This window comes from Phyllostomus hastatus, unplaced genomic scaffold, assembly GCF_019186645.2.
Source record: "Phyllostomus hastatus isolate PE091 unplaced genomic scaffold, TTU_PhHast_1.1 phas_scaffold_78, whole genome shotgun sequence".
Lineage (NCBI taxonomy): Eukaryota > Metazoa > Chordata > Mammalia > Chiroptera > Phyllostomidae > Phyllostomus > Phyllostomus hastatus.
This window is the reverse complement of record NW_025334041.1, coordinates 35594320-35618854: the sequence shown is the minus strand read 5'-3', so window position 1 is coordinate 35618854 and position 24535 is coordinate 35594320. Positions and strand designations below refer to the sequence as shown.

General features: G+C 38.3%; 1 protein-coding gene across 2 annotated transcripts in view; it reads left to right on the top strand.

The window, feature by feature from the left end:
- GRM3 (glutamate metabotropic receptor 3) overlaps positions 1–24535 on the top strand; it is a 204377-nt gene that overhangs the window by 126822 nt on the left and 53020 nt on the right. For both annotated transcript variants that reach the window (XM_045826932.1, XM_045826931.1), the window contains exon 3: positions 9631–10486. In XM_045826932.1, coding sequence (XP_045682888.1) covers positions 9631–10486 — 856 coding nt within the window. The remainder of the gene's footprint in view (positions 1–9630; positions 10487–24535) is intronic.

Sequence of the window (24535 nt, the reverse complement as noted above, 5' to 3'; positions counted from 1 at the left end):
CTTTCACTTACTCTTCAAGATCAAGCCTAAGCATCACCTCTACATGGGAGCCTACCATGACCTACCTAAGTGTAATTAGTTGCTCCTTCACTTGTGTTTTTGTATAAGTGTGTGTATATATATATCTCAAAATTTTTACCCTCATTAGGTTTCTTTGTCTCCTACCAGACTATAACTTCCTGGAAGATAGTAAGAGGGGTACATTACTCATCCTAGAAAAAAACCTAAATTTTAGAATAGACATTAATCAAAGTTTGTTGAATTAATGATGGGTCAATTAAACATTATTCATCATCCTTATCGCTTTATCACTTTTTGAGCATTTACTGTGTGCCAGCCAGTGAGTTAAGTGTTTTACATGTGTTATCATTTAATCCTTATTTATAACATCATAAGTCAGAAATGACTAATATTCCCTTTTTACAGATGAAAACAACTGAAGCTTCAGGAGTTAAAATAACTTCCCTAAATTCACACAGCTAGAGAGAGAAGGAGCTGGGATTTCAGCACTAGCCTGTTTGATTCCAGTCCTATGCACTGAACCACTATACTATTTGCTTTTGTGCCTGACAACTCTGTTGAACTAATGAATGCTTAACAGGAAGACCAGGAATAACAGAGTTCTATTTGCTACAGACAATATGGTATATATCACTCTGCCCTAATTATTGCCACCAAACCTCAGAAGTAAGTAATAATCTTTTTAAAAAAATTAGCCTATAGTCCTCAAGTTCCCCCAGGCATACCCAACAGCTTTTAGCCTTTGGTTAACAATGAATGAGAACAGGAATGCCTTTTTTATTGATAAGGCTTTATTTGACATATTATTGTGATAGAAATGTCTTCAAGGGCCACAGAAAAATATCGATTAGTTCAACTCTGTCAAAAATCGATATATAAAGGACATGTATCCACAGGTCTGCTGTCATCGAGTCACCCTGGGAGTCATGCTTTTGCAGGTATTGCTGGTAAACACAATGCACTCTGGACCCACTGTTAGGGACTGGAATCCAAACGTAGTCAGTTCCATGATTTCTCTTGAAAACTACTTCATGGGGTAAAAAGGGAGCAAAGAGCAGATGCAGACTGATTTAGTGAGAAAAATGCCTTTTCATTCCTCTTGAAGGTACCTACTAAGTCTCAGTGGAAACAAAGTGATTCCTTAGGTAGTGCCTTGTTAGTAAGGGAGCGAGACAGACACTTGTCAAATGTGCAATGGCACTGTCACGATCAGCAACCTGACATGTATTATAATGCTTGTCTCCTGAAAAAAAATGTGACTCAAGGAATCCTGTGTGGTCTACACATCATTTCAGCCTCGGCACTGATCCACAAGAATGACAAAATGGGTAACCTTGCTATTCATAAGGTCCTTAGTCACAAATAGATACCCAGAAGTGTCTGAGTATCTGGGCTCCAAACCACAGGTGTCACCTGCAATGATTTCGGGAGAGATTGGGATAGAAATTAGGGTTACTATGAGCTCTTCTGGAAAATTTCTGCCATGATTAAGGAGTCTTCAGTTTGGAATGTCTAGGCAAAATCTTCAGGACCAAGCCATGCTGTGGAATAGGAGTGGCAATATGAATCTTTGACTGGAATTCTTGGGGGCCCGTGATATGTAAGAATCAGTGACTTTTGCAGACTACACTGAGTAAACTGGCATATACTACACTGCATTATACGTGTTCTTAAATTCAGATTAATCTCTGGGCTTCAGACATGGGCTCCAGTCAGTTCCTGTCATGCAAAACATTTCCAGATGTGCTGCAGATAGTGTGGTCCCCCCTCAAAACTGACTAATTCTTTTCGCAAAAACAATAAGATTGGCATCCTTTATAGGCAGATAACACATGTGATGTGAACAGCTTGAATTCCTCAGGCAGTTTCTCAACTTATACCACCTCCAGTTCCCATTTAAAATACAAGCCCAATCTGGGGTGTTGCAGAGCTAAAAGTGCAACTTGACCAATCTGAATAGGAGGGTCACTGTGGGCTCTTTCCATCACAACTTTTAGAACTTACTTTATATAATAACTCAGGCTATCAGCGGGGAGATGGTTCAAAGTGCAGCACTCAGTGGTTCTCTTCCAGGCTTATATATATGCATTTAATTTTTAAAAATTAAAAGAATGAAACAAAGCATTCAGCATTGCATATGTGACAAAAACAACTGAAGGGTTAGACTTATGCTTAGAAACCAGCCCCAGAGAGATATATGAACAGCACCAAGTGCAAAGGCAAACCCGTGGAGGTGATCATTGAGTCTGCTGACTCCTAGGACAGCAGCAATGGGTTATTTTTCAATTGTACATGGTTTAGCTCTGTAGATAGCACTTTTGGAAAGTAAGCATTTGATGCCTCTTTACCATCTGAAATTTTTATAGCTAAGCACATGTCCATATAAAAACCAGTGACTGATAACTCCCCTTAAAGTACTAAAGCACAGCTTCAGAAGTCATAAACAATGAAAGTTCTGAAAAGAATCCTCACAATGGACAAGCACTTTAATGGGAAGCTTATTTCTACTAGACCCTAAAATTTCATACTCCTTTTTGTCTTCTTTTGAAAAAAAAATTGGCATTGTGTCACCAACCACACAAGGCACAAAGCTCATGTTTGAAATGGGAACACCATGGATGTCCTGAATGGGAAGAGTGACCACAAGACTGACTGTGATGCTCAGAGATGACTCTGAAATTTCCAATCCATGCTTCCTTTTCTTACAGCATCAAAGAATTCCAGACCACCTGAGCTCTTTCCCAGAGTTCACACTCTTGCTCCCATGATCAGATCATCTTTGAAATGAAGCATGACATCTGAGTCCCCAGGACTTGCTTAAAAATGTTAGGAAAAATAAAGCTCCCAAATCAATTGGCCTCTCACCCAAAATTCTTGACAGTGAATTAGAGGGGTTTGGATGCCTACAACAGCATCACTCCACAAGCAGCTACTGATTATGGGAAAGACAAAGTTTTAGACATTGCCGAGAAAGAATAAAGTAGCGACTGATACGAGCTCTGTGCATTTGGCTGCTATGTGACTTGTACATAATGCATTTGTCTCCAGAAAAGCCTTACCTTACAGCTGATCTTAGTATCAATTCTTTTGGTCAAGCCTACCCTAGGTATAAATTTATATGACTCCTACTTTAGGTTTACGTGGTTTGAGGATTAAGGCTTCATGAATGCATATGTGACAAAAGTCATGAATGAAGCCTTTAGCTTGTTTTCCTCAGAACAAAAAGGGACTTTTCTAGCCTATAGGGAATATGTTCAATGGCCAGATCCAGTTTGTATAATATTGACTTCCTTTTGTATATTCCTAGATAGTTAAAGATAATTTAAAGAAATTGATTTTAATGATATGAAAACCTTTTTTTATCAGATTCCTCAAGCTCTAAGCCAATTAGTTGTCTTGCATGTACACTTGTTTTGGTGAAAATTGGCTATAATTAATGAGGGATACATATTGCATAGAAAATTGTTTATCAGTAGTGTTCAAGGGTAGCTTTACATTGCATGCTGGTAGTCAGCTATACTTTTCCCCAGAGAAACCTACCCTTGTAATTAGAAAAGATTATATAGATGAGCAGGAAACTATCTTCATTTATCAACTCATTCATTTAAAAAACATTGTGAAGTCCCTCTATACTCTGCAAGACATTAAAGAAACAGGAATTAAAAATGCACATTCCCTGTCTTTAAGTGTTTTCATTCCAGTAGAGGAATCAGTGAATAATCTAGAGATTACCATATATTTCAATTATTGTCATGAGGGAAATATATGAAGGAGTGGAAGGGTCTCAGAGAATGTGCACACCACTCAGTCAGAAGCGAGATGTCAAGAAAGGTTTCCCAGAAAAGGGGCCCCTGAATGGATTAGCTGAGCAGACAGGTGGTAAAGGTCATTCCAAACAGAAGGAGACACATGCAAAAGCACGTAGATTTGAAAACAGAGTAAACTAAGGAAACTACAGACTTGAGTTCATTTGGAGGGACAACTAATGGGGAAACGGTGGCAGATGTTCAACAATATGTAACACTGGTGTGTGAGACAGCTATTGAAGGTGAAAGCCATCCTAAATAACTCTGACTTACCACTACAAAACTGGGGAAAAGACAAAACTACTAATTTCAGGTCATAGTATCAAAAACCTAAGGAAAACCAGAGTTACCTAGCCAAGACCAGCATCCAAAGCATTTCTCCTTGAGCCAAAAAAAAAGTGCATATATTTGTGACTTGATAGGTTGCAATGAAAATATTGTAATACCTAGCCCTAGATGAACTCAAACCATCCAGATAATGGAAGTCCCAAGGTGTTTGAACATTGACTATAAAACTCTAGTACAGGCTACATGTGGAAAGAGCTTCTTCCAAGCTTGCATGCAGTCTCCCAGGCCCTAGGAAATAACAGGTTCTGACATAAGGTCATTGTGTTTCTCACATAAATCATAAAGCCAAGTCTGACCATGATATGTATAGCTTGGAGCTTTCAACCTTCCAGTTGAAGTTTCCCCTGAATCCTTAGACAACTCTTGTTACCCCTATAGCTGGTCAGTCAGTAAACAAATGGTTATGAAGACACCACAAAGCATAGCCTGAGAAATGAAATCTATTTAATAACAAGGAATGATTGCTTATGGTCCTCAAATCAAGGAGTTCATGCCTTCAGAAATTTTTTTTAAAAAGACAAAAATGTTGTAACTTGAATCACATCACTACATTGTAGTGAGAAGCATCAAGTAATGCAGAGGGTAAGAGCTTGGATTGCAGAATGGGTTGAATTAGTGCAGGAAGCTGAGCATAGCATCAAAATGCCTGGGGTCAAATCCTGTCTTTGCCATCTATGGGCTAATTCAGCAAGATCTCTAGATGCTCTGTGCCTCTGTCCCTCAATCTCAAATGGGATAACAGTATCTACTTCATAAGATTGTAATAGGTTAAAGGAGATAATGCATCTACAACAGTTGGATCTAAGTTAGAATCTAAAGAGAACAAACCACTTAATAATCCCTCTCCGATTTTAGCCACCTTTGGACTTCCACAACATTTAACTTGGCATCTGTACCCTCATTTTCTACTAGTTTTCTTTATCCTTTGTTCACTTGTGTAGTTTTAATTTAAAGCCAGAAACACACGTCTGCCTATGTAATATCACCTTATTGCCAGTGAGGAAGACGAGTCCTTTTGGGAAAATCAAGAGACTAGGCCTTAATTTTTGCATTTCCACTTATTGGTTGTGTACATTTCTGAAAGTCCCTGTGAACTTCAATTTTCTCACCTATAGGCAAAAGGTTTATATCACCTTTATGGCACCTCCCAGTTCTAAAATGTAAAGACCTTGTGGCTTATTTGTAGTTTTTTTCAAAGTCATTGATATAAATTTAATCTTGCTTGACCACCTCATATAAACTTTCTTCCAAACTGTTCTCTTATATTAAACTTTGTCGTCTAATTTCTATCACTTATCCTTTTCCCACAAGAGTCCAACTAATGTCACCCCTTGTTGTAGTTGTGGCCCTCCACAGCTGCAGCTCTTCCCTGAATGGTTCAACTAACATTGAAAAGATTCTAGTGGAATTGACTCTTGATGAATCTGTGCTAATTCTTGATAATTGCCTTATTCATGACTAAGTGCTTGCATGCTCTCCATTAGAAAACTCTGTTCTGGAAAGTTACCAAAAATATGTATATCATGCTTATTAATTTATGTTTGTTCTTGATTTATAGTTCCTGAATTTGCCCTTACACTCCTGCCTTTGCACTCTCTGACAGTCCTCCCATTATTGATTTCTCAAAGATTATGGACAGTGATTAATAATTCAATCTGTGATTTCTTCCAGAACTCTGCACTGGAAGCAAACTCAATTACTAAGATTATGAGTTTTCTTTTGCTCTTCTCTCCCACTTTGATGTGAGATAACTTTTCCATATTACTGTATGACCATTTCCAGGTTAGGAAATGTTCTCACTGAGGAGACTGAGGAAACAGGAGGGATGAGGCAGGGTCTTTCTTTTCCTCACCTGGAACCAACGTCCCTGACCACAAAACAATGAAAACAAGAAAACCCACTTTGCTCCTTCTTCACATTCTGTGCTCTTGGGCTCCTGTGCTTCACAATCAGCCTTCCTGATTCTCACAGGCCCATGCTCATCTTTCATGGTGTCCCGAGGGAGCCCAAGAACCCAACATGCCAACAGCACCCAGCCCTTGTCACTAGCTCCTTTAATGCTCGAATTAATTCCCCAGTGCAGGCTTGCAACCCAATGGGTTCTTTGGAGACCTTGTATTTTCTGTCTTGTTGAGGCTACTTTGTATTGTTTGAATTATTTTTTAAGTCTTTCTATCTCTCCTAAACTATATACCTTTTTAGAGGTTCAATCTATGAGGAGCAAACTCTACATTTAAAACATTTTTTCTAAAGCATATATAACTAGACCCTGTTTTTTTTTCCTCCACTCCTACTGATAATCTAATTGGGTAACTTTTTCCCAAAATTTTACATTACTTCCCCATCCCAAAATGGTTCTTATTTTTAAAATGATGTCCAGTGTAGGAGTTCCCCTTATTTCTCCGTGCTTTCTCAGAGAAACCATATGGCCAGGAAAGAAAGTCAGGAATGTTTTTGATGCCCAGTTTTTAGGCAAATGAGACAGAAAACATCCAGCTGACAACTCTCTGAATACCTGCCAACTCTAGTTTTAAGTTGTATGTTAAAGGGAAAGTTCCTGCTAATAGCAATTTGGCGATTTCTTGTATGTACCACATTGCTTTGGTTCCTCTCGCCTGTTCTTCCTACCAGGGTGCCTTTCTGTGCTTCAAACTTCAGATTCATAGTCATACCGGAGAGGGTCAACAGGAAGTTACAAGAGGACAGGCGTGGTACTTAACGTGAAAGACCTGCTTCTAAATCTTGATTTTTGTCCCTACTTTTTAATCCACCATAAAAGGCTGTAGTGAATATCAAAGGATTTTATGTATGTAATATCCAGTACACTGGTAACTGGTTTTACAACAGAATGCTTTAAAGATGCATAAACCAATCTATAAACTTTATTCTTCTCTAGAAATCAGGTTAGGGTAGGTGAGGGAGGGAAAGGAAGGGAGATTTATAATCTACTGACTTCTTTGGTGATTACTTTTTTACATGAAGCATGTTTACTCTTATGATCCAAGGAAACAAATTTTAAAAGAAACAGCTCACCGTGATAAAAGCAGTTCAGCACTTTTGCTCTATGATTCAGTAGGGGTGATACAATTGAGAGTATGCTTCCTTATTAGTGTTACATTCTGATGTTTTCAGCTCACTGAACATGCCTCCTTTTCGAAGAGTAGGTCATAGTTTCCTCCTTAAACACACACACACACACACACACACACACACACAGAAACTATCTTTTAAAATGGCAACAATTGCAGTTTTATTCTAACCCACCACCTTCCCAACAGTGCTACAGCTGACAGTTCCTCTTCCCAGTACAGAGAATCATTGCCATACTGCCATTATTATGCCTAGTTCATTCTCTTGTACAGCCTGCCTTGCTAGTAAACTGTTCTTAGATATCTTGGGGAGGTAGACATGAAGCCACAGGATGCTATCAGTCAAAAGACAAGAGCTGTTTTCTTAAGCAGCTTCTCATTACTTGTTCCCCTTCGATGAACAGGGGCTCACAAATTTCGTATTCTTTCACTGTGGTGCCTAGTTGCCAATGTCTCTGGGCATTTTTCAGGTCCTTTCTTTCTCTGCCTCCCTGAGGGGTTCAGGTCTTGATAAACATAACATGAAGATGAGAAACTGTAGCATCAAGAGGAGATGGCCTTTCCAGCATAACCCAGAAACTCCATAATCAAGCCAAGCCTATGCACAGACTTGTCACTAGTCTGCCACAGTGGTACATAAACCCAAAGGAAGCCAGGTACTCAGTACAGAGGTATGGATGGTACTAGCTCAATGCAGCTCAGTGCCATCTCATTCAGGCTGAGTAAACAAGCAACATTCCTATGTCCAAATGGGTCAATATAGGCCAGGGTCTCCTGGTTCTGAGGAAACAAGAAATAAATGCTCTAACAGCCTTCATCTATCCCCCGCCACCCATCCACTCACTTCTATTCCCCAAATTTTACTCATCTCCGAAAATATTTTTTAAGTCTTTACCAAATGCAAAATGCAACAAAGATTTGGGTCTTAAATTTGCATTATATTGCATGCTAAGCACCAGACTTTCTAGCTGTTCTATTTGTAGTTAAGGAAGAGGTAGCAGGATTTGAAAAGATACAGAAAACATTATCGATAGCTCTGGGCTATATCAAAAGTATTGGTTTCATAGCAGGCCAGGTCTCCAAGAACATGCTGTGTAGCATAGAATTTTGGCTGTTGGTTTTCTTTGCCAATTGAAATGATGATTAATCAGGACTCAGATGTCAGTTGTTTTATGTTATTTGTGCTCATTGTTAACAGCTGCCTATTTCAAGCTGTGCTTCCTACATGTCAAGTATAAATCTGAAACTACAATTTCCAGAAAGAAAATCTCAAAGTACTTACAGAGTCTACTGGAATATTGAATGTCTTGGATTAAAGTCCACTTAGTATATTATGTAACTTAACTATCATCAATATAGAGATAGACTTGTTCGGAATATGTGATGTAGCCAGAAAAAATAAAAATAGACTTATTATTAGGTATGTATATATAATCTGTGTAGATATTTTTAAATATATTTTATGCAAATATTCTAGGCATAAAATGGTCCTTGATGAGCTAGTCTCACTCTCCTTTTTTATTCTGTGACAAATAAAAATGGTGGAATATTATTGATAGGTGAATTAAAAGAAATTTAAATTCCTCATTAAGAATAAGTTTTAAACATTTTGAAATAGATGGTTCTTTCTTGCCAAAGTCTTCAATACATCCTTATTTGCTTTATAATCTAAAATACTGTAAGAATAGCATTTATATGCTTTCCTTTCACATAGTCCAAGTAGAAAGAAAATTTTTAAAAGAGAAAGCAAGGAAAATACCAAGTTTTCAGAAGTTTAGAAAAGTATATGCCTAAAATTTGGGGTGGAGCAAATAGAATTGATTTTTTTGTCTTAACCTAGATAATAAATGTCTAATTTGAACTGTCCATGTGGCATACAGTTCTCAAATTAAGCTCTTTCAGAAATTGCCGTTTTTAGCAAAAGAGGGGGAAGTGAGAACTCAACAACATCCAGGCTCTCTCTATACAACTGCAGCCAAGTTGTCTAAAAACTGAATTTAGCCAATTCACTGTATCTCCTTGTCTTTAAAAGAATCCCAGACACTTCAAACAACCACACTGAGGTACCTGAACAGGATTCATCCTAGTCCTGGGTCTAATATAAAAGCTAGGTGGGGGATGGGCAGAGGAGGGAGGTCTGCCTTTCTCATTTCTCTACTATGTCCTTTCCCAAATCATAAACTATTTGCTTGGAGCCTGCTCTCTCATATCCAAAATACAGTATCCAGAAATGTGTCTGGCAAAACATCAAGAAAAGTTTAGCGATCTACAGGTGAAAAGGGAGCTGGGTAAAAGGTCTGGTGTTACTCATTGTTCTTGTCCTCTGGGTTCCTAAAACAAGCACTTCCCCTTTCTCCCTCCACCAGGTGGCAAACCTGCTCAGGCTCTTCCAGATCCCTCAGATAAGCTACGCGTCCACCAGCGCCAAGCTCAGCGACAAATCGCGCTATGATTACTTTGCCAGGACTGTACCCCCGGACTTCTACCAGGCCAAAGCCATGGCTGAGATCTTGCGTTTCTTCAACTGGACCTACGTTTCCACGGTGGCCTCCGAGGGCGACTACGGGGAGACCGGGATCGAGGCCTTCGAGCAAGAAGCCCGCCTGCGCAACATCTGCATCGCCACCGCGGAGAAGGTGGGCCGCTCCAATATCCGGAAGTCCTATGACAGCGTGATCCGCGAGCTGCTGCAGAAGCCCAATGCGCGTGTGGTGGTCCTCTTCATGCGTGGGGATGACTCGCGAGAGCTTATCGCAGCCGCCAACCGCGCCAATGCCTCCTTCACCTGGGTGGCCAGCGACGGCTGGGGCGCGCAGGAAAGCATCGTCAAGGGCAGCGAGCATGTGGCCTATGGTGCCATCACCCTGGAGCTGGCCTCGCAGCGGGTGCGCCAGTTCGACCGCTACTTCCAGAGCCTCAATCCCTACAACAACCACCGCAACCCCTGGTTCCGGGACTTCTGGGAGCAGAAGTTCCAGTGCAGCCTCCAGAACAAGCGGAACCACCGGCGCACTTGCGACAAGCACCTGGCCATCGACAGCAGCAACTATGAGCAAGAATCCAAGATCATGTTTGTAGTGAATGCTGTTTATGCCATGGCCCACGCCCTGCACAAAATGCAGCGCACCCTCTGTCCCAACACCACCAAGCTCTGTGATGCTATGAAGATTCTGGATGGGAAGAAGTTGTACAAGGATTACTTGCTGAAAATCAACTTCACAGGTAAGCAAGAAGCCTCTAACCATTTTCTATGGTGCAAACAGATGATATCAAATAGGAATCAATCTCTGCTTCCACCCAGAAATTGTTTCAGCGCCACAAAAAAATGGTTCAAATTGTTAAACAAGTACTCCAAGACACGATATAATGGTTCCTGGATGTTCTTATTTTTGAGTGAATATCATGGCTGGTACACTAAATGAAATTACATGGCCCCCTGGGGGGTGGGGCAGATTAAGGTAGCTGCCAGATGTGGGCTATGCAACATTTGCTCTCTTTCTTGTTGTTAGCTGTAAGATAAGATACCCATGATCAGAGCATTTAATCTTCTTTAGCAGAACTGACAACTCTGTAAGGAACTTGCACTTCCAAGTCTTCCTTGTGAGTGATTTGAGCAAAAGAATCTCATAACTTTCACAGTCGGTGAGAGAAAAAATATCACTCTTTTCCCAGAGTCAGCCTGGGGGGTGGGGAGGGAAAGGTCATCAGACCACAGAGATTTCCAGGCATTTGGGATTATTTCTTCTGCTATATAGAAACATTTCCATATCAGCATTCGCAGTTGTGGATTTTCTTAAATTATGTCATGAAATGAAACTTCCTGGTAGCCTGAGTATAAGCAAATTGAAGAGTGGTGGAAGTCATTCTGATACAGTAGTGAACACGGAAAAGTGTATTTAAAGTGGCTTTTGCTGCCTCTGTTTACTTCTAAATACGATCTAAATGTTTATAAATATAACGTTGCATTTTATGCATTACTAACATATAAGAAGCACAAAATCTTTAGCTTAGCACTCTCCACTAAGGTACAAGTAATAACAGTGCTTTGAAGTACTGGTTCTGGGGACTTCGGCTTAATTCCAAATCATTAAATGTTAAGTAATATTAGTGGGCACAAAAGATTTTGATGTCAAAAATATATTACAGTGATAAAATGCTTTCATTTGCCTAAATTGCTAATAATCTCCCACAACACTAAGGCATCATTCTAGTCTGCACAGTCTATTTCAATTAATTTATCATTCAAGACATGAAAGTTTGTATGCTCAAATCATACTTCTATTGGCACAAGCAGTAGTTTTCACATCTCCCTTAGAGATAATCACTCAGAAGTCAAATGGCCTGAAAAATCACTAGTAATACTGAGAGAGGTCCCATGACCATTGTTTCCTATTTTAGAATTCTAATCTCTAAATCAGACTCAAGGTAAGCGCAGGAATGACCAGCCTACATTCTTGCACCTCTTTTCTTCATTCTACCCACAGAAATCAATTATGTCAGCATTCCTTCCCATCTGATGGATACCATCTCTTAACATGAGAATGACTATTGGACGTGGTAAAGCTTAAACCTTTTCTGTGCCCTGTATTCTCACAGGTGTATTCCCTATAGAAATAACAAGTGTGTGTGTATGTGTGTGTGTGTGTGTGTGTGTGTGTGTGTGTGTCTACAGGGTCTTGCAGAAGTAACGCCTGCTTGACTATGGTTGGTAGGGTAGAAATATGGGTGTCATAACTTATAGTTTTCATTTGAACATTTCACCTAAAATGCCATATGCTGTGCTTGAGTATGATATTGTTACATTACAGAATTACATGCTTATCATTTTGTAATAAAAGATCTTGTAATAAAAGGGGTATTATTTGTGTGGACTCTGTATATGTAATAGCAAATCAGCATTTATCTCAAAATCACAGATAAGTTCCCACTGACATCTCCAGAAAATAAGAATGGACCATAGAGTCACTAAAAAAGAATACCTTTACCCTAAATGTAAATGAACTCTCTGGTATCTAAATTGTATCTACAATGCACTTAATTCTTACAGATGAATAAGATAAGCATCTCCCCCCACCTTTCTTTCAGGCTACTTTGGAGTAATCACTTATCTTTATTTACTGTATGTCCTAATTAACTCTGTTATCCTAGTTCATGTCTTACTCCTGAGCTTGCAAATATAGCTACTCATCAACAGCTAATAGACAGGAACTCTTAAAAAATTCCAGGGAGCCTTTGAAAGGTGTTTTATGTGACTAAAATATATTTCCTTCTCTTTCCTTTCTATTTTGAGTCTTAAATTGTAAAGAAATATGAAGAAATAAGGCAATAATTTGGATTAAAAAACAAACTTTTTTTGGTCTGCCTTATTCAATTACTGACTGATTCTACAAATCATTTGCTGTGCAGAGCTGACCAGGAAGTGTTACTGTAGTTTTCTCACTTTTCTGACCTTACCAGCTATTCTCCATCTCTAAGACAGAAGGGTGGAAAACAGATGTGAACCACAGAAAGAGAGGGAATTAGTCCAGCCACCAGGTAAATCCGAGAGTTGGACAAGAAAATGCATTACTGTGGGAGGATACCAAGATGCTAAATTAACTAAAATAATGTCCTAACAGCCCTGCCCCCTCTGCCCCTGCCCTGTCTCTGCTGCTCGCTTGTCATCACCTTTAGTCTCCCTCTTTCTCGTTTCACTCTAGCCACCCTTGTTTCCACAGTGAGGGGTTTTTTCACTGCCAGTGCTCTCTGCTTACAATGTCCTTTCCCCAGATATCCCCTATGGTTAATTAATTCCCTTACTCTCCTCAAGCCTTTACTTAAGCTAACATGTAAGTAAATGTTAGTTTCTCAATGAGGCCCACCTGGCAGTCCTTCAAACCGCAGTGTGTGCTCCAACCTCCGCCACAGGGGCCCCATTTCCCTTCAACCTGCTCTCCTTCTTTCTAACACCATGATTTTTTCACCTCTTCTAACACCATGTCAATTATTATTGTCATGTTTATTCTTTATTGTTTGATCTTCACACTTGAATATAAACTCCAGAAAAATGGATCATTATCAGTTATGTTCACTGATGTAACCCAAGTGTAATAGGCACTTGGTAAATATTTGTTGACTATGAATAGCACTTACTACCCAAACTCATACTTCCTTCTCTTTTTCCATTACTAAATCATGAGCTTTTCTAATGCAGAGAACATATGTTTCATCTCTGATCTCAAATACCCAACACAGTTCCTGCTTTAGAATGGACATTATATAAGTGTTTACTGAAGGAATAAGGAATGAGAAAACAATAAGGAGATAATATGATTCTATTTTGTTAAAATTTAGTGTGTGTATTTTGTTCATTTACAAATGAATTTCAAGATAGAAATTACTTCTAGAATGGTTTTTTTTTTTAAGCTAAACACTATCTGTTTGTATCATTGTATTTGAGAGCGAGAAACTTAAAACCAAACAGCCTTAGTGTTGGATCTCTTACCTGTCACTGTTTTATAGAAGGAGCCCCCAAGACTGAAAGGGATTTGCCCAAGGTCATCATCCATTATCTGGCTAGTGGCAGCAGCCAACACTGAACTCCAGGTCACTGGGTCCAGTGCTACTTTTGTGCATATACAAAGAACCTCAGAAGCTAAGGGCTTTGATCCCAAACTCCTACCGTAGTTCCTGACACACATCAGATAGTGATGGAATGTTCATTAAAGGAATGAGAGATGATCAATCAGTAGGTTTGTAATAGGCTTCTTTTCGAACTCCATTTTATTTATCTCCTTAATGCTCCTGGGCCACTTTTTCAATTATTTGGAGTTAAAGTGGTTCATAAAACACCCATAATTTGGAAGCTGAGCCTTAGAATCTCAACCTTAGGACATTAAAAGAAGTTTCAAAGCATTTTTTATTAGTACAATTTTTTCATCTGAAAGAGCCATGTCATCCAGAATTCTAAAATAAATATTTAAATGAGAATTATGTCTAGTGTCATGTGATCTTCAAACTTGCTTTGAATAAAATTTCATGAGTTCATTATGTAAAAGGAAAGCTTAAACTACTCTAGACAGTTAAAAGCAGAGGAAACAGAGAAGGCTATTAAACATTTAAAGAAATGCGATATCACTGTCATTTTGTGTGTTCACAGTACAGTATAATTTCTCTCACATTTTATTCTGAGACCAGTTCCAGAAAGTGGAATAGAATATAATCATAAAGTTACAAAAGGCTTTCCTCAGAAATGAATTTGCCCCTGCTCTTCACTTGACAGAGGTGGAAATTGAGGATGTCAGTATTATTATCTTCACTTACTGAAGCACAGAAAAGTGAGCTCAATTGTCAGGGTGATGTGGTAAGCAGAGTACATCCAATTCTAAAGAAAGAGTTCCCACTTACTGAACACACTGCCAGAGGTGCTCCAAGACATATGCAGGGTTGAATAGGCCTTATCTTGGGCATAACATTTATAACATTCCTCTAAGTGATTCGCAGGGTTGAGCTAAAACCTTTGATAATGGAGAAATTGAGAACTTGACAACAGGAAATTTATGAAGATCGCATGATAGGTAACTGAACAAACCACTAGGATCTTAATTTAGTCATTCATTCCACAGATATTTTTAGACTTTATGCTGCGGCCTAGGGACCCAATAGTAAACAAGACAGATGCAGCCCCTGCTTCGTGGAGCCTACACCCGCATCCAGGTGCCAAATGCAGGATTACTGGGGGCTGCAATATGAGGGTCTTGAGTTCTGTTTCGGTTTCAATTTTTGTTTTGGATTGGAAAATGTTGTGTATCTTATGCCCAGATAAAGTCTAAACTCATTAGACAAATCTTACTCTAAGGTCTTGACTTATGAGCAAGAAGGACAGCTTCCTGTTACTGCTGGACTGGGAGTCATAATAGGACTGGATAACGGCACACACAGCTCTGGCTTTTTTGTTCATTTGGTTGGTTGCTTCCTTTCCTTTCCTTTCCTTTCTTTTCCTTTCCTTTCCTTTCCTTTCTTTTCCTTTCCTTTCCTTTCCTTTCTTTTCCTTTCCTTTCTTTTCTTCCACACTCATCTCTTGACATAAGCGAAGAGACAGACTGTTGAGACTCTGAGATCAGAGAAGACCTGGAGCCTGATAAAGATGGTCCAGTCTTGTCCTAATGTTGACAGTTCCTCACACCCAGAAGAGGGGCAGAGGCAGCCGATGGGGTGTCCAGCCTTCCTGCTCACGCTCACCTCTGCATCTGACTCATCTAGTAGGTGTGAGGATCACTCCTGCTATGAGACTGTAATCTCAAAGCACAGGCCAGGAACGGCAGATTTTCTGGGACACTGCACTCCAAGGAATATGTCTAAGCTGGCCCCAACCCCGCAAGGCTCTCCTCTGGAAAAGTTCAGGGCCATCCAAGGCACAGCAAGGAAGCCAAAATGGTAATGGCCACAACTTTAGATGAATGGGCTTTGAAGTCCCTGAAAGAGCAAACTGCTCTTGATCTTGCTTCCTCCCCTGGAACATTTGTAGTTCCCACAAAAGCACAGAAACTTGTTCCAGCTCTGCTGATCAAAAGCATTTCCAAAACGTAAAGATAAATATCCTGTACTTCTTTCTTCTCTTTTCTCTCTGGTCAGCTTCCTGGAGTCACAAGAATAAGATTTAAAGCCCCGAAGGCCACCACTAATGTGGTTACTTATTTGTTTATGCACTGTGCATCTGTGCTTTGGTGTCTTAGAAGCCTGAGAAATGATTCTCATTTTAAGGTCAAACAGTGGAAAACAGGAGCCTCTAGAAAACGTAATTTTCCATTTTGGCCTGAGCTTCCTGCTTCTGCTGCTGCTGCTTGTTATTTATTATTATTATTATTTTTTTATTATTATGTTATTATTATGACTATTATCATTATTTCATAACTCTTAATTTTTCTTGATTCATTTGAAGAGCTACCCTGTCTATGAAACAGAAAAAAAGTAATCATTTCCAATAAAGGTTGTAAGAAATGGATTCTACCACCTTGCTTATCAGAAAAAGTATGATAAATATACTACTTCCTAGGTGTTTTCAGATTCTTTGATACTGTGTTTATATTTACAGTAACAATATTTACATAGATGTCTGTAGATTGCATAAAATATTCTGAGCATTTTTAAAAATATATAATTGCCCTGCCTTAGCAATGGCTAAGCTGGCTAGAGCATCATCCTGTAGACAAAAAGGTCGCAGGTTTGATTTCTGGTCAGGGCACATACCTGGGTTGTGGGTTTGATCCCCAGTCAGGGCATGTGGGAGAGGCAACCAACTGATGTTGCATTTTCACATTAGTGTTCCTCTGTCTGTCTGTCTCTGCCTCCCCCTTCCTCTCTCTCTAACAGCAATAAAAACATATTCTCAGGAGGATTTTTAAAAAACTATAACTAAAGTACAGTTTAAAAATAAGGTTAGCCTATATTCCTGACCTTTGGGGACAGCTGGTATTCTCCCACAGTAACATAGACATCTAAAGGCTTCTAATCTCTGTTACATTAGCAACCCCTGTTTTTCCACTTCCCTATGCCTGCTTATCCTCAACAGGACACTAGAAGGCCAAACTAGAGAAAGGAAGTATTTACAAATGATTCAGAAAAACAATTCCTGACCAGGAGGACAATCATGAACTGAAATGGAAGACTTTTTTCTAAAGAATTTTAAAACATTAGATTACCATCTAATGAAGCAGGAAGTTATGGAAGATGCCTCCCAGAGTTGGGATTCATTCATCTGTTGACAGACACTTAAGATTGTTTCCATATCTTGACTATTGGGAATAATGCTGCAATGAACAAGGAAGTGAAGAAAACTTCTTGATATCTTGTTTGCATTTCCCCTGGATGTCTACCCAGAAGTGGGATTGCTGGATAATATGGTGGTCCTATTTTTAATTTTTTGAGGAACCTTGATATTGTTTTCCAGAGTGGCTGCCCCAATTTATATTCCCACCAACAGCGTTTGAGTATTCCCTTTCTCCACTTCTCCACATCATTGATAAAATGTTTACCCTTGTTATCTCTTATGTTTTTGATGGCAGCTTTTCTGACAGGCCTGAGGTGATATCTCATTGTGGTTTTGATTTGCATTTCCCTGATGATTATTGATGTTGAGCACCTTTTCAGGTACTTGATGGTCATTTGAATATCTTCTTTGAAAAGAAAATAGATATTTCTCTGGAAAAACTGGGTATTTTCTTATCCAGTTACTCTGCCTATTTATTAATTGAATTGTTTGGGGGTTTTTTGCTCTTGAGTTGTGTGAGTCCTTTACGTATTTTTATATCAGCCCTTTATCAGGTAGATGATTTGCAAGTATTTTTCCCCTTTTCATTTTTTATGTTTTCCTTTGCTCTGCAGAAACACTTTAGTTTGATGTAGTCCCACTTGTTCTTTTGTGTGTGGTGGTGGGGGGGGGTGCTTTTATTTCATTTGTTTTTGGAGTCAAGCCAAAAACATCATTGCCAAGACTAATGTTAAGGAGCTTACTCCTTTGTTTTCTTGTAGGTGTTTCACCATATCTGGTCTTAAGTTCAAGTCTTTAAGACATTTGGAGTTTATTTTTATGCATGGTAAAATATAGAGGTCCAGTTTCATTTTTTTTGCATATGACTGCCCAGCTTTCCCAACTTGATTTGTTGAAGAAACTCTCCTTTCCTCTATTTTATGTTCTTGGCTCCTTAGCCATAAATTAATTGATCACATATTCATGGCTTTACTTCTGGGCTCTGTGTTCTATTCCATTCATCTTTGTGTCTGCTTTAGTTTGTGCCAGTACCATACTCTTTTCATCACCACACTTTTGAAATATAATTTAAAATCAGGAAATATGATGCTTCCAGCTTTTTTTTGCTTTCTCAAGATTGCTTTGACTGTTTGAGGTCTTATGTGGTTCCATAAAAATTTTAAGATACTTTTCTATTTCTGTGAAAAATGACATTGAAATTTTGATAGGGATTGCATTGAATCTGTAAATTACTTTGGATGGTATGGACATTTTAACAATATTTACTTTTTTAATACATGAGCATGGAATATTTTTTTCATTTATTTGTGTCATCTTCTATTTCTTTCATTAATGTTTTTCCCTTTTTGGTTGAATTTATTCCTAAGCATTTTATGCTTTTTGATGCTATTGTAAGTGGGTTTTCTTATTTCCTTTTTCTAACAGATCATTGCTAGTGTAGATAAACACAGCTGATTTTTATGTGTTGATTTTGTATTCTATAACTTCACTGGATTTGTTTCGTTCTAACAGGTTTTTTTGTAAAGTCTTTAGAGTTTTCTATATATAATATGTCATTTCAAAATGAAGACAGTTTTACTTCTTGCTTTCTGATTTAGAGACTTTTTTCTTCTTGCCCAATTACTCTGGCTAGAATTTCCAGTACTATGTTGAATAAAAGTGACAAGTGGGCATCCTTGTCTTGTTTCTGACCTCAGAGGAAAAGCTGAAAACTTTTCACCATTGATATGATGTTTACTATGTGCTTGTCATAGGTGGCCTTTATTATATAGAGGTATGTTCTCTCTATAGCCAGTTTGTTGAGAGTTTTTATTATGAATGGATATTGAATTTTGTCAGATACTTTTTCTGCATCTATTGAAATGATTATATAATTTTTATTCTTTATTTTGTTTATATGGTGTATCACACATACTGATTTGCAGATGTTCAACTATCCTTGCCTCTCTGGAATATGTCCCACTTGGTTATGGTGTATGATCCTTTTAATGTATTGTCAAATTCACTTTGCTGATATTCTGTTGAGGATTTTTACACCTCTGTTCATAAGAATATTAGCCTATAATTTTCTTGTCTTGTAGTGTCCTTGTCTGATTTTGGTAACAAGGTAATGGTAGCCTCATAAAATTAGTTTGGAAGTGTTAGTTCATCTTCTGTTTCTTAGATGATTTGAGAGGATTGGTATTAAATCTTTTTTAAAATGTTTGGTTGAATTCACTAGGGAAGCCATCTTGTCACAGACTTTTGTTTTTTGGTTTTTGATTATTGATTTAATCTCCTTACTAGTAATTGGTCTGTTCATATTTTCTTTTTCTTCATAATTCAGTCTTGGTAGGTTGTGTGTTTCTAGAAATTTATTCATTTCTCCTAGGTTGTCCAGTTTGTTGGCATGTAATTGTTCATGTGTGGGATCAGTTGTAATGTCTGCTCTTTCATTTGTAACTTAATTTGTTTATTATGTATAGTTAGATCCCTTCCAGAGAGAAACTAGGTGGTGAACATTTTTTTGTGAGCTCCCTCTGCATCCATCCTGGGGTGCTAGCTGAGTGAGTGCTCCAACTCATTGATAACTGCCTCTTTGTTTGCTAGAGTCTTGTGGGTCTGATGAACACACATTACTGTTTCTCTCCCTCTCTTTCTCCCTCCCTTCTCCTATCTCTAAAAATAAATAAGTAAAATCATAGATAAATAGATAGATAGATAGATAGAGAATTGTGACAGACACTTTTAGAAATGAAATAAGATTGATTACTTTCACAACAGAAGAAAACAAGAGGTTGATATTACAGCTTTCCACTCCTTTTTACTGTCATCTATGGTTTAAATTTAGTCATCCAAACTACTAAACCAGAAACTGAATTAATACAATTCCATTAGTGTTCAGGTTCATCCCTTTTTACTATATCTCAAGCCACAATGTGACAAGGAATCTCTTCTAATGCCTCATGTTTGATGGCCTATCGCAAGAGCTTATTCAACAAGAAGCTAAAATGAAGACATTACCCAAAATTCAGAATCCTAATAACAGTTGTAAAGATGTATCTCACTTTATCATTTTTAAAACACTTTAAACACATTATATTAGATAGATCCTTACCACAACACTGTGAAGTAGGTTGAGTAGATGTTATTATTTATCATTTCACAGATAAGAAAAGGGAGGCTGGGAGAAGTGAAATCACTCACTCGAGGTCAAAGAAAAGAACCCCTCCTGGATTAGATGCACACGTGTTTTTATCATTATCCAGTGATATGCCCCCCCAGCTTCCCAGGTCACAGGCATGTAATGATTCCCATCTAATAAAGCAGAAAAATATGAATGGAGACAAAATCAGCCTGATTATGTTTGTTGTTGGCAAGTCTTGAAGGAATATTGGTACCCATTAGAGCAAGAGACACTGAATCAGCAAAGCTCATATTTATTCTAGATCTAAGGCTGCACAGCTCTGTGGCTTGGGGCGAGTCACCTAGCTACTCCTGGAGGGTAGGACCATCTGTTAATATTTTAGAAACACTACACATATGTTGAGTGCCAAATAAAACTAGTAGATCAGTATTTTTGTTCTCCCTTTAATATGATTAAAGTATTCCCGGGAGGATTAAAATTTCTGGTTGTAGTTAAAGAAGATGGTAATCCCCATTCCACTCATACTGGAAAGACTTCCTAAAGGAAATGGAATTAAACATGAACTTGGAAGAACCAGGTAAATTTCCCGTAGTCATTCAGTATTTATTGCTGACCTTCTGTATGTCAGAAATTAAGCAATGAAATCTAACAAAGGTCCTACCCTCACAGACCTTATGTTCCATAAATAAGCCAGAAAGTTTATAGTGTGTCACATGGTAGTAGATGCTAGGGAGAAAATGAAGCAGGGCAAATGTATGAGGGAGTCCCAGGTGTGTGTGTCTGTTGGGGGGAGTTACTGTTTTATATAAGGTGGTCAGGGGGAACTTCACTATTTGACATATGAGCAGAGACCTGAAAGAAGTAGGGAGCAGCCATGTGGAAATACGGGGAAGAGCATTCCCAGGAAGGGAATAGCAAGTCCTGAGGTAAGAGGCCTGCTTGATGTGTCCCCGGGGGAAGCAAAGAAGCCAGCGTGGCTGGATGGAGTTAGCATGGAAGAGAGGGAGGAGGCGAGATCAGAGAGGTGGTAGAGTCCAGATCCTGGAGGACCTGGTAAGGATTTTGGCTTTTACTCTGAGTTAGATTAGAAAACATTTAGGAGGCTCTGAGAAAGAAGCAGCAGGAACAATGTCAAAGATTTAGAATAGAGAACATTTTAAAATGATGGTTACACATCCAAAAAGCTAATAAAGGGACCTAAAGAGGCCTGTCAATGTTGACATCCTAATACGTATCTTTCATAAATACAGAGGAATCTAAGACATTTGAATTTCTAAAGAGTAAGCCTTTTGTTAAAATCTTCAAGGCACTCAATTAGAACCAGAATCAATTCTTTCTATTGTGCATTACCAACTAGGCAAACATGAATTCTTTATATTAAGTTGTAATTTTTATACTGCAGACTCAAGATTGGAAAGGTGCTTATTAAAATAGCAATGGGTTTCTATAGAAATTTATACATTTACATCTAGAATTCCTACCACACAGTTGTTAATCATAGCTACAAAAAGAAGAAAAAAAATCACAGTGATATTTGCTTAGCCCTGAATGTCCTGGTAATGGGATATCCTCTCCGTAAACCTGTCTTCCCCACCGCAGAAAGCCCCTAATCTAATTATGGCACTTCAGGCAATCCTCAAGATGTTCTGGCCTCCTGGCACTTCCTGTGCATAATAGTGATAGTAAGGTGGGCTATTTCTATCCCCATAGTAATTTATTATTAATGATAGGACCATCACAAAACATTACAGGCTCCACTGATCAAAGTATTAAGTAATTTCTGCAACAATTACTGAAGCATTTTTCTTATGTTAGACACTGGAAAGGGGACAAAGAAAAAGATGTGATCACTCCCCTCTGGCAACTGCCGATCTCTGGGACAGGTGAGGACTTATCTTGCAACATAGTGTGAAGCAGGATGCATTCCGAGCTATGAAAGACGTATCAGAGCAATAAAATTACCTGTTTGGTTATTTACACTTTAAAAATATACTTGTGCATACAGTATCTCATTTTTTTTCATTTATAAACAAACTGTGTTTATTGAACATAGTTGAAAAGCAATGCAAATTCTAACCGAGGGCTGAGAAAAGTTGAGCAGGAACAGCTCAAGGAAAGCTTCTCAAGAGAAATCTGAAGAATAAATCATTTTAAAATTGGGTGAATATTTGTGTCAGTTTAATACGTAAGACACTTAAATAATTCCCCAACTAGAAACAGTGCCTTATTATCTGAGGGTAAGAACTCTTGCTCTTTGGTTTGTGCTGACTTTGGATCTTTTCTTTTCTTTTCTTTTCTTTTCTTTTCTTTTTTAAAAGATTTTATTTATTTATTTTTAGAGAGAGGGAAAAGGAGGGAGAACGAGAGTGAGAGAAGCATCGATGTGAGAGAGAAACATTGATCAGTTGCCTTTTGTACGTGCCCCAGCCAGGTACTGAACCTGCAACTCGGGCATGTTCCCTGACAGGGAATCAAAACTGGCAACCTTTTGCTTTGCAGGAAGATGCCCAATCAACTGAGCCACATCGGTCAGGGCTGGACTTCCTGTTCTAGGGAAAACTTCATAGATTCTGGCCTGTAGTGATTTTACTCAGTCTTATCCCTTGGCAAAAGGTCAAGATACTGGAAACTTCTGCTCAGTTCTTCAGAAAAGTCAAAACCCTTTACATGAGTGTGGTCATCATTAACATTTGGAAACCTAACAAGCACAAATGTTTTTTGAAGAATAACATGGGTATAAAGTGAAATGAAAGAATGGCATTCCACTAGAAATTCACAGTTACTGCTCTTATAATGAAGAAAACAACATTGATGTCCTTACTCTGTGTCATCAGGAGGTTCATAGTTCGGTTCTACCTCACCAAGAATGACAAGGTAAACTTGCTTGCTTCCTCTGCATTGGAAACCATCTCACATAATATATTGACTAAAAATATTCCCTCTGTATGTTTGGAAATGTCATCTTTCCTGATGCCAATCTTAGCTTAAGGACTTTGTTGTAGAAGGTAACTCTAAACAAAGGTAACTTGCGTATAACCAAGTTTTGTGACATAAATGAAATACACTGAACAGAGAATCAGGAGATGAGAGGTTGTGACATAAACTAGTCCGGAGACCTTGAGCAAGTCAGCCAAGCTCTCTGGGTCTCAGTGCTGTCATATATCAATTTTTTAAAATCTTTCTTGAAAAGAATCTTTTTTTTAGAAAATTGTAATTAAAACAGTCATTTGTCACATATACATACAATCACATACAAATATACCCACTGGAAATATAATTTTTTCATAAAATCACCACAGAATAATACCTTTACCTTTCAGTACCACTGAAACAAAGGATTGTTTTTCCCACTTCATCAAAATTTCATCTAGTCAATGCTGTTTCTTGTCCTGTGGGAGCATCTTTAATCAATACTGACCAGTGTGTCATTGTTTCTATTTGGAGCTCGTAACAAAATTGCCCAGAACATTTATTTTCATGTGAATATCTCACCATAAGGGAAACATCAGGTGAGAAGTAGCAAAGGGAGGGCAAGAACTGACAGCAACTTATTTCAACCATAAATTGTTGTTTATAGCACATGAGGTGCCATCCAAGTGCTTCATGAGCCAGCAGCAGAGTGAAAGTTCATGATAAGGGATAACAGTAAATTTGCTGAAGGGCTGGGAAAAAAACATTTAGTTTTATGTCTCTTCAAATCTTTTTCATATGGCTAATATAAAGAATTTAGCCTAGTCCTAAAAGAACCAATAACAGCAATTAAATCACACCATGAACCATTTTTGTTTCTCTACCCTAGGTGTATGATGTTCCATTCCTCCACTGGCAGGATGGGAAGAAACTCTCAGGGTTACCCAAAGTTTTTGAGGTGTCTTTTTAAAAAATTACTATAATTATCTCCTAACCAGTATTTACTAAGAAATACAATGTTTAAAGTAGATCAAGCAGAGTTACTTTGATTGAATTCAGGAGGCACTGGGCACCCTGCCGTCCATCTGATAGCCTGCTCCCTTCTCTTCCTCCTCCTCAGTCATTATCCTCATTAACTAGACGAGGAAACCAGCTGCCTATTTCTACCTATGTCATAGAAAGTTTATATAGTCAATACATAATATCTATTGATATAGAATATACCATTTATATACATATAATAGAAATTATATAATAGAAATTTCTCTCATATAGACTTCCAACTTACTAATTGCCATTTAGATTAGGAAAATTATATGATCTAGAACAAAAATTTTTCTCACTGTATGTCAATCAAATGAGAGTATGAACAATCATATCTGGTTACCATGTTCACAGTCATCATAGTTTGTTAGTTTGAAGTGTTTTTTTATTTTATTTTAATCATTGTTCAAATACAGTTTTCTCCTTTTTACTCCCAGTCCAG